The sequence below is a fragment of the Pelobates fuscus genome, chromosome 11, assembly GCF_036172605.1.
Source record: "Pelobates fuscus isolate aPelFus1 chromosome 11, aPelFus1.pri, whole genome shotgun sequence".
NCBI classification, from domain to species: Eukaryota; Metazoa; Chordata; class Amphibia; order Anura; family Pelobatidae; genus Pelobates; species Pelobates fuscus.
In genome coordinates this window covers 111,111,568-111,126,381 of record NC_086327.1, presented here as the reverse complement: position 1 = coordinate 111,126,381, position 14,814 = coordinate 111,111,568, and the positions used below count along the sequence as shown (strand labels likewise).

The 14,814-nt window shown below is 39.7% G+C and overlaps 1 protein-coding gene across 6 annotated transcripts in view; it reads right to left on the bottom strand.

The window, feature by feature from the left end:
• The window catches only part of PLCH2 (phospholipase C eta 2), a 555,068-nt gene that overhangs the window by 95,028 nt on the left and 445,226 nt on the right, over positions 1–14,814 (bottom strand). For all 6 annotated transcript variants that reach the window (XM_063436484.1, XM_063436487.1, XM_063436486.1 and 3 more), the window contains one exon: positions 13,176–13,347. In XM_063436484.1, coding sequence (XP_063292554.1) covers positions 13,176–13,347 — 172 coding nt within the window. The remainder of the gene's footprint in view (positions 1–13,175; positions 13,348–14,814) is intronic.

Below are 14,814 nucleotides of genomic sequence, written 5' to 3'. Positions count from 1 at the left end.
CCCCCCATAGCCAGTAACCTGTGTTTATTATACATTATCCCCTCCATAGCCAGTAACCTGTTTTTATTATACATTATCCCCCCACAGCCAGTAACCCGTGCGTATTATACATTATCCTCCCATAGCCAGTAACCTGTGTTTATTATACATTACCCCCCATAGCCAGTAACCTGTGTTTATTATACATTATCCTCCCCATAGCCAGTAACCTGTGTTTATTATACATTATCCTCCCATAGCCAGTAACCTGTGTTTATTATACATTATCCCCCATAGCCAGTAACCTGTGTTTATTATACATTATCCCTCCCATAGTCAGTAACCTGTGTTTATTATACATTATCCCCCCATAGCCAGTAACCTGTGCTTATTATACATTATCCCCCCCATAGCCAGTAACCTGTGCTTATTATACATTATCCCCCCCATAGCCAGTAACCTGTGTTTATTATACATTATCCACCCATTGCCAGTAACCTGTGTTTATTACACATTATCCTCCCATAGCCAGTAACCTGTGTTTATTATACATTATCCCCCCATAGCCAGTAACCTGTATTTATTATACATTATCCCCCATAGCCAGTAACCTGTGTTTATTATACATTATCCCCCCCATAGCCAGTAACCTGTGTTTATTATACATTATCCACCCATTGCCAGTAACCTGTGTTTATTATACATTATCCCTCCCATAGTCAGTAACCTGTGTTTATTATACATTATCCCCCCATAGCCAGTAACCTGTGCTTATTATACATTATCCCTCCCATAGCCAGTAACCTGTGTTTATTATACATTATCCTCCCATAGCCAGTAACCTGTGCTTATTATACATTATCCCCCCCATAGCCAGTAACCTGTGTTTATTATACATTATCCCCCACAACCAGTAACCTGTGTTTATTATACATTATCCCCCCACAACCAGTAACCTGTGTTTATTATACATTATCCCCCCCATAGCCAGTAACCTGTGTTTATTATACATTATCCCCCATAGCCAGTAACCTGTGTTTATTATACATTACCCCCATAGCCAGTAACCTGTGTTTATTATACATTATCCCCCCATAGCCAGTAACCTGTGTTTATTATACATTATCCCCCATAGCCATTAACCTGTGTTTATTATACATTATCCTCCCATAGCCAGTAACCTGTGTTTATTATACATTATCCTCCCATAGCCAGTAACCTGTGTTTATTATACATTATCCCCCCACAGCCAGTAACCTGTGTTTATTATACATTATCCCCCCATAGCCAGTAACCTGTGTTTATTATACATTATCCCCCATAGCCATTAACCTGTGTTTATTATACATTATCCTCCCATAGCCAGTAACCTGTGTTTATTATACATTATCCTCCCATAGCCAGTAACCTGTGTTTATTATACATTATCCCCCCACAGCCAGTAACCCGTGCTTATTATACATTATCCTCCCATAGCCAGTAACCTGTGTTTATTATACATTATCCCCCCCATAGCCAGTAACCTGTGTTTACTATACATTATCCTCCCATAGCCAGTAACCTGTGTTTATTATACATTATCCCTCCCATAGCCAGTGACCTGTGTTTATTATACATTATCCTCCCATAGCCAGTAACCTGTGCTTATTATACATTATCCCCCCCATAGCCAGTAACCTGTGTTTATTATACATTATCCCCCCATAGCCAGTAACCTGTGCTTATTATACATTATCCCTCCCATAGCCAGTAACCTGTGTTTATTATACATTATCCTCCCATAGCCAGTAACCTGTGCTTATTATACATTATCCCCCCCATAGCCAGTAACCTGTGTTTATTATACATTATCCCCCATAGCCAGTAACCTGTGTTTATTATACATTATCCCTCCCATAGTTAGTAACCTGTGTTTATTATACATTATCCCCCCATAGCCAGTAACCTGTGCTTATTATACATTATCCCTCCCATAGCCAGTAACCTGTGTTTTATACATTATCCTCCCATAGCCAGTAACCTGTGCTTATTATACATTATCCCCCCCCATAGCCAGTAACCTGTGTTTATTATACATTATCCCCCCATAGCCAGTAACCTGTGTTTATTATACATTATCCCCCATAGCCAGTAACCTGTGTTTATTATACATTATCCCTCCCATAGTCAGTAACCTGTGTTTATTATACATTATCCCCCCACAGCCAGTAACCCGTGCGTATTATACATTATCCTCCCATAGCCAGTAACCTGTGTTTATTATACATTATCCCCCATAGTCAGTAACCTGTGTTTATTATACATTATCCCCCCATAGCCAGTAACCTGTGCTTATTATACATTATCCCTCCCATAGCCAGTTACCTGTGTTTATTATACATTATCTCCCCCATAGCCAGTAACCTGTGTTTATTATACATTATCCCTCCCATAGCCAGTAACCTGTGTTTATTATACATTATCTCCCCCATAGCCAGTAACCTGTGTTTATTATACATTATCCCCCATAGCCAGTAACCTGTGTTTATTATACATTATCCTCCCATAGCCAGTAACCTGTGTTTATTATACATTATCCCTCCCATAGTCAGTAACCTGTGTTTATTATACATTATCCTCCCATAGCCAGTAACCTGTGCTTATTATACATTATCCCTCCCATAGCCAGTAACCTGTGTTTATTATACATTATCCTCCCATAGCCAGTAACCTGTGCTTATTATACATTATCCCCCCCATAGCCAGTAACCTGTGTTTATTATACATTATCCCCCCACAACCAGTAACCTGTGTTTATTATACATTATCCCCCCACAACCAGTAACCTGTGTTTATTATACATTATCCCCCCCATAGCCAGTAACCTGTGTTTATTATACATTATCCCCCATAGCCAGTAACCTGTGTTTATTATACATTACCCCCATAGCCAGTAACCTGTGTTTATTATACATTATCCCCCCATAGCCAGTAACCTGTGTTTATTATACATTATCCTCCCATAGCCAGTAACCTGTGTTTATTATACATTATCCCCCCATAGCCAATAACCTGTGTTTATTATACATTATCCTCCCATAGCCAGTAACCTGTGTTTATTATACATTATCCTCCCATAGCAAGTAACCTGTGTTTATTATACATTATCCTCCCATAGCCAGTAACCTGTGCTTATTATACATTATCCCCCATAGCCAGTAACCTGTGTTTATTATACATTATCCCCCATAGCCAGTAACCTGTGTTTATTATACATTATCCCCCCCATAGCCAGTAACCTGTGTTTATTATACATTATCCCCCCACAGCCAGTAACCCGTGCTTATTATACATTATCCTCCCATAGCCAGTAACCTGTGTTTATTATACATTATCCCCCATAGCCAGTAACCTGTGTTTATTATACATTACCCCCCATAGCCAGTAACCTGTGTTTATTATACATTATCCTCCCCATAGCCAGTAACCTGTGTTTATTATACATTATCCTCCCATAGCCAGTAACCTGTGTTTATTATACATTATCCCTCCCATAGCCAGTAACCTGTGTTTATTATACATTATCCTCCCATAGCCAGTAACCTGTGCTTATTATACATTATCCCCCCCATAGCCAGTAACCTGTGTTTATTATACATTAATCCCCCATAGCCAGTAACCTGTGCTTATTATACATTATCCCTCCCATAGCCAGTAACCTGTGTTTATTATACATTATCCTCCCATAGCCAGTAACCTGTGCTTATTATACATTATCCCCCCATAGCCAGTAACCTGTGTTTATTATACATTATCCTCCCATAGCCAGTAACCTGTGTTTATTATACATTATCCCCCATAGCCAGTAACCTGTGTTTATTATACATTACCCCCCATAGCCAGTAACCTGTGTTTATTATACATTATCCTCCCCATAGCCAGTAACCTGTGTTTATTATACATTATCCCCCCATAGCCAGTAACCTGTGTTTATTATACATTATCCCCCATAGCCAGTAACCTGTGTTTATTATACATTATCCCTCCCATAGTTAGTAACCTGTGTTTATTATACATTATCCCCCCATAGCCAGTAACCTGTGCTTATTATACATTATCCCTCCCATAGCCAGTAACCTGTGTTTTATACATTATCCCCCCCATAGCCAGTAACCTGTGTTTTATACATTATCCTCCCATAGCCAGTAACCTGTGCTTATTATACATTATCCCCCCCCCATAGCCAGTAACCTGTGTTTATTATACATTATCCCCCCATAGCCAGTAACCTGTGTTTATTATACATTATCCCCCATAGCCAGTAACCTGTGTTTATTATACCTTATCCCCCCCATAGCCAGTAACCTGTGTTTATTATACATTATCCCCCCATAGGCAGTAACCTGTGTTTATTATACATCATCCCTCCCATAGTCAGTAACCTGTGTTTATTATACATTATCCCCCCATAGCCAGTAACCTGTGCTTATTATACATTATCCCTCCCATAGCCAGTAACCTGTGTTTATTATACATTATCTCCCCCATAGCCAGTAACCTGTGTTTATTATACATTATCCCCCCCATAGCCAGTAACCTGTGTTTATTATACATTATCCCCCCATAGCCAGTAACCTGTGTTTATTATACATTATCCCCCATAGCCAGTAACCTGTGTTTATTATACATTATCCCCCCATAGCCAGTAACCTGTGTTTATTATACATTATCCCCCATAGCCAGTAACCTGTGTTTATTATACATTATTCCCCCATAGTCATTTATCGTTGGACCTAGGCGCATGATGTCTTAGGCCGGCCCAGAGAGTGAGTGAGTGAATAATATAATATATATGTTCAGAAACATATTAGTAATATATGTAAATCGGGTTCATGCAAAGAGGGTGAAAAGGTATTAAAGAAAAACACACTTATTGCATCAAATTTACAAAGCCAAACCTTTAAAAGCTTTCCTCATTTCTTTCTCGGGATGAGGAATATATCGGTTGTAGACTGAGGATTTCCATCTGCCCAATCTTTTAATAATATGCACTGGAGTGTCAGTGTTGAAGGAGACCGAAGCTGCCCCTATTCTTAATGAAAGACCAGAGACATGGATACAAGCCAATCTTAGGAGTAGTGTTCTGATGTAGAAGATGAATTTAGCCGTAGTCAGAGGGATTCAGTGAGAGTAGTGGTGAAATGTGTGTGGCATGACTGAGTGTGGGTAAGTAAGAGTCAAATATTTTAACTGGGCACTAGTTCTAGGTGTGATAAAGTGGTATAGCGGATGGATGAGTAGTTTGGTTCGTTTTAGAGGTTTGTAGAGAAAGTATATAGTGATCATGATTTTTAGCAATATCCAATATTTTTAAGGTGTTAAACAAACATAAAATGCTATATAAAATTTGTGGGAATATCGAATAGTCGTGTACAGTAAATCAGAGAGGGCTCAGAATATCGAACCATCGATCGGTAACCTGGATGAAGTAGGGGGTCTATCCGTTTTATTAAATACGCGGTAATATGCTTTTAATGGGATAGGACGTTAGGAAAGGTGTGTGATTGGGATAAGTGGTTGTGGCTGTATTTACCTTATCCTGGGACCAACCAGGCTCCTAAGCTTGAGCCGCGCGTGGCTGGATCACTCCTGCCTCCACACTAGCCGCATGCGGCTTGATCTCCTCTTCTGACTTAGCCGCGTGCACTGACCGCAGTGATCGGTCATGTGGCCCGCCTGGCACTAGGAGCACGGCTCGAGTCACGAGCTCGCTCTTAAAGGGGCAGTGAGAGCCAAAAGTTGATTCAGGCTCCCATTGGCCCACGTCATTCCAGCACCCCCACACACGAACGTTTTGGGGGCGTAGGCATGACGTGGGCCAATCACTGGTGTAACAGTAGTGCACATTAAAAAAAAAAAACTAGAAATTCGACTGTGAAATAATAGCAGTCAGTTTCCTTCACACGTGTGCGTTTCAGGGCCTGCCAGGGCACAGTGTCACACCAGTGCAACTCATATCTGGTGTAACAGTAGTGTACATTTAAAAAAAAATACAGGGGGCTTGTTGAGATTTACTCTAGATTTTATTAACATGACAAATGAAGTTCACATTTATGTATGGCCTTATTTATTAAGGCAAATTGTTGGAGTTCAATGGTAAAGCGTTAACAGCAGGAACAATCTACTAGCTATTGTGAAAATTGAGCTATATTTAACTGTCATAGAATTGCTACATATTGTATTAAAGCTCACGGAGGAGCATAGGAAAGCTGACCGTGTGCGTGCACTCATAGCTCCAACACGGCTCAGCAAGAAGCATCTGATTGAATGATTGAAGTATACCGTGGCAAAATCTGTGCTAGTTTAAGAAAGAAAGGCTTGCAAAGGCAGATTAATAACCCCAAAGCACTATCCCAAATCCCTATGCACATTATATAAAAAGAAAAAAAGAAAAGGTTTTTAGCATCACACCAATGGCCATTAAAAATGAATATTCGGTAATGAAATAAAAAGAAGAACAGAGGTAGACAGATTTACACAGTCGTTAAAGCAATGGGACTGCAAATCACATCACTCCTAGATATTGTCTGGTTAATGATAAAGGTTCTGTAAAAATTCCAATGTTGCAAAGTAACGTTTTTTTTTTTTTTTAAATACTCATTTACCCAAGAACACAGAAATCCTTCCCTTGCCAGAAATCTAGCTAATTTGAATTTTATTGGATAAATAAGTGTGACAGATTATCCCAGCCACATTTTGAAGTAGTTTTTTTGTCTAGACTGTGGACTAGAGAGATGAGAAGATGAAACCGTTTAATGTACAAAGCCAGAAAGTGTGCTTTACTAAATTGCAATCTCTCTTATTTTTCTTACTAAAACAAACATTTAAGTATGATCAGCAAATATTGCAATACAGATATTTTGCAGTATATAAAGGGCAGCAATAAGAAAAAAAAAATCCAATGGCATTTTTTTTTTAGATTTTATATTTGTTTAAACAGGGCCTCCTTCATCTACTTTTCTCATATGTCAAACATGTTTTGTTAGAATTATTTGTCTTGGTTCAGCGGCGTAACTCCCGCCAGTACGGCTGCACCAGGGCCCACACACTGAGGGGACCCATCGGGTGTCCCATGCACTTAAGGTCACTCAAGCAATGGGCATGTGTCTTCAGGGGCCTGGTTGTGCTCTGCAACTCTTTAACAGTGCGACGGGGCCCCTTTCCTACTGGCAGCCTGGAAAGATGTGAGAGCTGGTCGCTTCCTTCCAGCTAACACAGACAGAGTTGCGCAGGAGGGAATGAAGGAAAGGCAGAAAGGAGGGGAGAGACCTAGGAGAGCTAGCCTCTGACACTCAGCCTCAGCCACTAGAAGCCACCCAACTGCACCTAAAAAGTAGGAAACTGGAGAGTTGGTCAGCATGTGTATCTGTATGCATGCCACTGTGTGTATCTGTGTGTCCTAGTATGTGTGTCAGTGTGTTTTGCTGTGCGTGTAATTGTGTGTTTCTGTGTGTATCTGTATGTGTGCTATTGCGTTTGTGTGTCAGCGTGTGTATCTGTGCGTGTGTCAGTATATGTATATATATATGTGTATGTGCATCAGTGTGTGTGTTTTGCAGTGTATGTGTAGATGTGCATACACCTCAGCCTACAAACGTCAACACTACGAATACACCCCTACATTCAAACATCAACACTTCATACATAAACACCTTTGTATTAGAACACTAACATTATATATATATAAAAACAGATATGTGCTTTCAAAAGCCAACACTACTCACAAATATGCACCAACATTCACGACAATACAGAATTGAGGTCTATGAAGAATCCTATGAGACTCCGTCTTGAGTCTACGAAAGTCAGACAGAGGAGAAATACAGAGAAAGTAGTCCCTACTGTCTCTGTATCTCTCTTGACTGGGTTGGAAATTCAGTGAAATTCCAACACAGTCAAAAATACTAATTTTTCAGGTGGGTGACATTGACTCTTTAACTTCATACAATGGGAGTGGCTAATCATTCAATGAAGAATCTGCTGGCCATTGGGCAATTGTATTCCTCATTTCTTTAAAAAGGATAGATCAGAAATAATTAAACCTTTGCTATAGAGCTAAAGAACACATTTCTCATTTCACAAATAATTTGGCTGTTGTGTTGGGTTACCCTGTGAGTGACGGCCCTGTTTGTTTAAGTGTGCATAAATGCAAGCTTGTCTGCTTAATATGCAGGCAGATTTGCAAGAGTATAATAGACTAAACTATACTGAACAAAATTATAAACGCAACACTTGTTTTCCCCCCATTTTTACTATGTACACAAAAGGCCTATTTCTCTCAAATATGGTTCACAAATCTGTCTAAATCTGTGTTAGTGAGCACTTCTCCGTTGCCGAGATAATCCGTCCTCCTCACAGGTGTGGCATATCAGGATGCTGATTAAACAGCATGATTATTGCACAGGTGTGCCTTAGGCTGGTCACAATAAAAGGCCACTCTAACATGTGCAGTTTTATCACACAGCACAATGCCGCAGATGTCGCAAGTATTGAGGGAGCATGCGATTGGCATGCTGACTGCAGGAATGTCCACCAGAGCTGTTGCCCGTGAATTCAATGTTAATTTCTCTACCATAGGCCGTCTCCAAAGGCCTTTCAGTGAATTTGGCAGTACATCCAACCGGCCTCACAACCGCAGACCACGTGTAACCACACCAGGCCAGGACCTCCACATCCAGCATCTTCACCTCCGAGATCGCCTGAGACCAGCCACCCAGACAGCTGCTGCAACAATCGGTTTGCATAACTAAAGAATTTCTGCACAAACTGTCAGAAACCATCTGCATGCTCGTCATCCTCATCGGGGTCTCGACCTGACTGTAGTTCATCGTTACTGACTTGAGTGGGCAAATGCGTCTGGCACTTTGGAGAGGTGTTCTCTTCACGGATGAATCTTGGTTTTCACTGTACAGGGCAGATGGCAGACAGCATGTATGGCGTTGTGTGGGTGAGAGGTTTGCGGATTTCAACGTTGTGGATCGAGTGGACCATGGTGGCGGTGGGGTTATGGTATGGGCAGACGTATGTTATGGACAACGAACACAGGTGCATTTTATTGATGGCATTTTGAATGCACAGAGATACCATGACGAGATCCTGAGGCCCATTGTTGTGCCATTCATCCACGTTCATCACCTCATGTTGCAGCATGATAATGCACGGCCCCATGTTGCAAGGATCTGTACAATTCCTGGAAGCTGAAAACATCCCAGTTTGTGCATGGCCAACATACTCACTGGACATGTCACCCATTAAGCATGTTTGGGATGCTCTGGATCAGCGTATACGACAGCGTATTCCAGGTCCTGCCAATATCCAGCAACTTTGCACAGCCATTGAACAGGAGTGGACCAATACTCCACAGGCCACAATCATCAACCTGATCAACTCTATGGGAAGGAGATGTGTTGCACTGCGTGAGGCACATGGTGGTCACACCAGATACTGACTGGTTTTCGGACCCCCCTGAGCCTCTCCAATACAATAAAACTGCAAATTTTAGAGTAGCCTTTAATTGTGGCCAGTCTAAGGCACACCTGTGCAATAATCATGCTGTCTGATCAGCATCTTGATATGCCACACCTGTGAGGTGGATGGATTATCTCGGCAAAGGAGAAGTGCTCACTAACAGAAATTTAGACAGATTTGTGAACAATATTTGAGAGAAATAGGCCTTTTGTGTACATAGAAAAAGTCTTAGATCTTTGAGTTCAGCTCATGAAAAGTGGGGGCAAAAACAAAAGTGTTGCATTTATCATTTTGTTCAGTGTATTTGAAACAAACACCATTTACAAAATGAATTTTAAAACACAGAAACTGACTGATTCTGTAATTAAAGTAGTAAGTGTTTTTTTAGCTGGTCTACACAAATCAGGTTTAAATGGTCCTATCTCACACATCTCCATTTGGCACTTAAACATACATAATGTGTGTGTGTGTGTGTTTGTTTGTGTTTGTTTGTGTTTGTTTGTTTGTTTGTTTGTTTGTTTGTTTGTAGAGTGTGTTTGTATCTATGTATGTTCAGTGTGAGTGTATGCATAGACTAGTGCTATAAATCATACATAACTGAAGTAGATGATCAAAATGTAATAATATTTTATCATAAGTGGCCAAAGTTGAATTCCAGTTTTATTTCATTGTTACCGTGTTCCGAAGAGCCGACCTGAACAGCAGGGATTCCAGATAACCACAGTGTTTGCAAGACACGGATTAAGTTTGCAATCTGACAGGCGGGGGGGCGGAAGAGTTGTCTGGCAGTATGTGGAATTAATGTGTACCTAGGGGTAAATTAATCACAAAACCTTCGGGATCCGAGCCTTGACTTGTTAATTGATGATAACAATGAGAGAACATGTTTGCTGCATACTGCCCGGGACAATTATATAATTAGCATTTTATGACACCTATACTTTAGCAGACCTACTTGCCTAGCAGGCATCTCGCCGTCTTATTTAATTTAGTAAATGGCGCTCTAGCACTATAACAACTTTGGCTCTTGAAAATAAACCATAATATCTTTCACTCAGAACAACCTGTATCCTCAAGGGCACCAGCCCTAAATATTTTTCTTAATTATCCCGTGATGAAAAGTGAAATATTAATTACTTGTTAATTAGGGCTGAGTTATGCACCATGCTCGTTTGCTATGCACCAGGTGACATTTGGTGTCAATATAGATTAAGATTCCGATGCATGTTCTTTCAGGATTCATAACTGACAACATGTGCACCTGGGGCAGAAAGTTCCTTGAGGTGAGAATAAATAATGATTTTTTAATTTTTATCTTTTTTTGCTGCCAGTTGATAGCAATAGATATTTTCCCTTTTCTTAACCGCTTAAGGACCAAACTTCTGGAATAAAATGGAATCATGACGTGTCACACACGTCATGTGTCCTTAAGGGGTTAAACTAAATTTTCAATGATGGACAGAAATCCAGAAGGCTAGCTGGGAATTATGGTCTCAAAGCCGCCTTTTCTATCCTAATGTCCCACTTTTCTAGGAGCTCCATATTGTTGGTGTTTGAGTATCTAACAAAGCTCCACAGCAATAATACTCACAGTGATGGATCTTTAATATGATCTATTGTTCATGATTAAAATTACATTTTAGTTGCATAAATTGTTATTAGTAAGTATACAACTACTCAGAACAGCCTCACCCTTGACCATCCCTCACATCCCACACCCCTAAAATTAACATGTCCCACTTTGTCCTTTTTAAACGTTGGGAGGTATGCATTCATCGTTTTATTATTGGTAAATCTTACAATATGGCTAGACCTCCCGAGGCTAGTCGAAAAGACCAAAAATCAAATCGTCAAAGCACAAGAAAGCAATTAGTTGACACAAAGTTACAAAAATGAAACCAAAAGTAAATGAAACAAAATAGGCAACATATAATAAACTCATAAAGGCAATGTCATGGAGGGAATTGGAATTAATATAGAAGTGGTAAAGAAAGAAAATAAAACTAAAATAAAAATCAGTTGATTGCCGTAGCAAAAAGGAAGTGAAATAAAACCGGTTGACATACATTTTAATATTCTCTAGATTAGAACAAGTGTGTAGCTAGGGTAGCAGTTTGGGACATTTTACAAAGTGAAGTTATCCGACCTATGACACCCGGTACTTAGAATTAAATTAATTTAATTACACATGTCTAAGCTCTGAACAGCCTAATAAAGAACAAAATGAATGTAAGAGGGAAAACAATCAGGCATACACAGGGATAGGTTTTTTAAAATGGCAGTTCAAACTGACAGATAGGCTCCGATAACTTGTAATTTCAATTAAATTATAGGTTTTGCAAATTCTAGAGTTCGTTAAACAAGGTAAAATGCACAGACTTGGCAAGACTTCAGATGAAAACATGTAATGTAAGATTTAGGTGTCAAAGGGTTTAAAATGCTACGTCTCAGCAGAGGTAATGATTAAATAAAATTGCAGATGACTTGAAGAGGGAAAACCAGCCACCAAAGGGTTTATTCACTAAACAGCAATTTGTTTGGAATGTAAAGGGACACTATAGCCATCAAAACAACTTTAGCATAATTAAGCGGTTTTAGTGTATATATCATGTCCTGCAGTCTAACTGATAAATTCTCTGCAATTCAGGAGTCGAATCGCTTTGTTTATGCAGCCGTAGTCACACCTTCCCTGCATGTGACTTACATAGTCTCCCTCCACATTTCCTGTAAAGATAGATCTAATATTTAAACTTCCTTTTTTGCACAAACTGTCCAATTATGAACTTTTTATCTTCTGTTCTGTTAAAGCCTGCTAAAGCCTGTCGGAGCACGATATGTGTAAATAAAGCTCAATTAACAGAACAGGAGATAAGAATTTAGATGAGTCAGTCCTTCTTTTGAGCCAGAATCCCTCTGTCCCATTTTCTTATTGCAAAGACCCGTACAATTTTCTAGGAGCTCCATATTGTTGCTGTGTTTCAGTGTATAAACAGAGCCCTTCAGCAATAATACTCATTAATGTGCCTTTAAACTTCAATAAATGTATTTAGAAAACAGTCTGTGAAAAAAAGACACATTGTTTGTTCTAAAGTACATTTTAGTTAGGTTACCCAATTGTTATTAGTAAGCCACCTTACTAATACTTATTTTCTTCTTAATTCGTTTTAGGATTTTATTGTAACCCCTTGTTTAAAGCAGGAAGGGTTCTCGTTTTATCAGTCCTTTCATCATGATCAGCAAACATGTGCATTCTTTTTGAGGGTTACCTTGTGACTACACACCCAAAACCCCTCAAAATCAGCATCCAGTGACGGGGGACGCCTGTGGGAGGGGTAAAACGGAGTGGGCTAGTGATACGAATCACGTCCCTGGCACCACCCGAAGCATTGGTGGGTCAGTCTGCAGGGAATGCATGGCAGACTGCCAGTCAACCACCAAATTTAGACCATGCAGAGAGATCTGTTTCAGTGCTTTCTGCAGGGTTCTAGTGCCACACGTCATGTCTTATCACATCCATACTATTTCTCAGATCATGCATTTAACATGAAAGTGCACAAGCAAATACAAAATAACAAATGCTGTGCACATAAAATTTGTATTTAACTTAACTCAGCTTTGATAATCTGCAACAGTGCATGCAATCCACTTACTTATTCAGTTAATTAAACATTATTTCACTTTTACTTTACCTTGACTAATATCTTGCCTTTCAGGCTTTCTGGTGAAGGCAGCTTTGTTGAATCTTCATTGAAGACATCCGAGAGGTCTAACTTGTCCCCTAAGATTTCAGTCAGATACTGAGCCATTTTCTTTTGCTGTATCACACTGCAGTGGTTTTCGATTGACAAGATGACAGGATACCTGCCAACACAGACGGAAGCATTTGAAATCACAGACATTTATACTTACAGTTCTTCTCTGGCACCCGCATAAAACTAAAACGCCAAAGAGCAATAGTTTTCTTAATAACGTATGCTTTAGAGATCGGAGAAGAACATCACACAATCCTTTGATAAAGTTAGACAAAGTGTGGCAACTTCTAACATTCCAATAACTCATTATCTATAACCAGAATTACAGTGAGCTGAAGTGGTTATGTTGCTTTGAGTTTTACTTTATATCTTTTTTTTTCTGAAAAAAGGATTCCTAGCTAATTTTTGCTTTTCCTTGGGCACTGTAGGTACGATGCATCAAAAGAAACTTCAATACACACTTTCTTTCTTTCATGCTTTTCAACCCAGAAGAAGCTGGGAGCTACTCCGTAACTTCCAAATTAAACACACAGTCTCTGCATTTATTTAATGATCACAAGGGATTAAGAAAATGCGATGCAATCCCAGGATGGCCACCCAACATGAACCAACGGTTAGATAGATGAAAATCGCACACTTCTACTTGGAGTACTCTTGTCAACAGATTCAGGTCAAGAAAACGTTCGTAATTGTGCAGCTACTTATTTACCAAAATACTCATTTACAGTTCAGGTGGAAGTAAATCTTCTGTTGTCAAGCAACCAATCAGAGAGAATTATTTATTCATACATCCATATTGTACTTTATGTGTACCATGTACTATGGTCATTGCTGCCGCCCAAGAGTAGTGGGAGTTTGAGTGCAGGACTTGTTTTTTTGGGGGTATTTACATCCATCTTGTTAAACAATATTCAGTTTTTCAATCTTCACAATTTTTATGATACCCAGAAATATCACCCAGTGTATGGGACATATCAGCAGGATGACAATGACCATGTGCTCTTATGGGGATACATTATTTACAGTCAACTAGGGGAGGGCTTGCTTTATTTGGCCTGGGATAATTGTTGCCCAATTTTAATTCAAACCTGCACATTACAGTCCACACTCCCTTTCTTAATTTTATATTACATGTTTTAGACTAAAATAACGTGGGGACAAAAAAACTATAAATCAACATACACTGATAAGCCACAACTTTAAAACCACCTGCCCAATATTGTGTAGGTCCCACTCTTACTCTCAAAACAGCTCTGATTTGCGAAGGCATGGGCTCCACAAGACCTCTGAACATGTCCTGTGGAATATGGCACCAATACATTAGCAGAAGATCCTTTAAGCCCTATGAGTTGCGAGGTGGGACCTCCATAGGTCTGATTTGTTGTTCCAGCACATCCTACAGATGCCCAATTGGACTGAGATCTGGAAAAACTGGGGGCAAAGACAACACTTTGAACTTTTGGCGTGTTCCTTGAACTATTCCTGAACAATTTTTACAGCGTGGCACATTATCCTGCTGAAAGATGCTACTGCAATCAGGGAATACTATTGCCACAAAGTGGTGTCCATGGTCTGA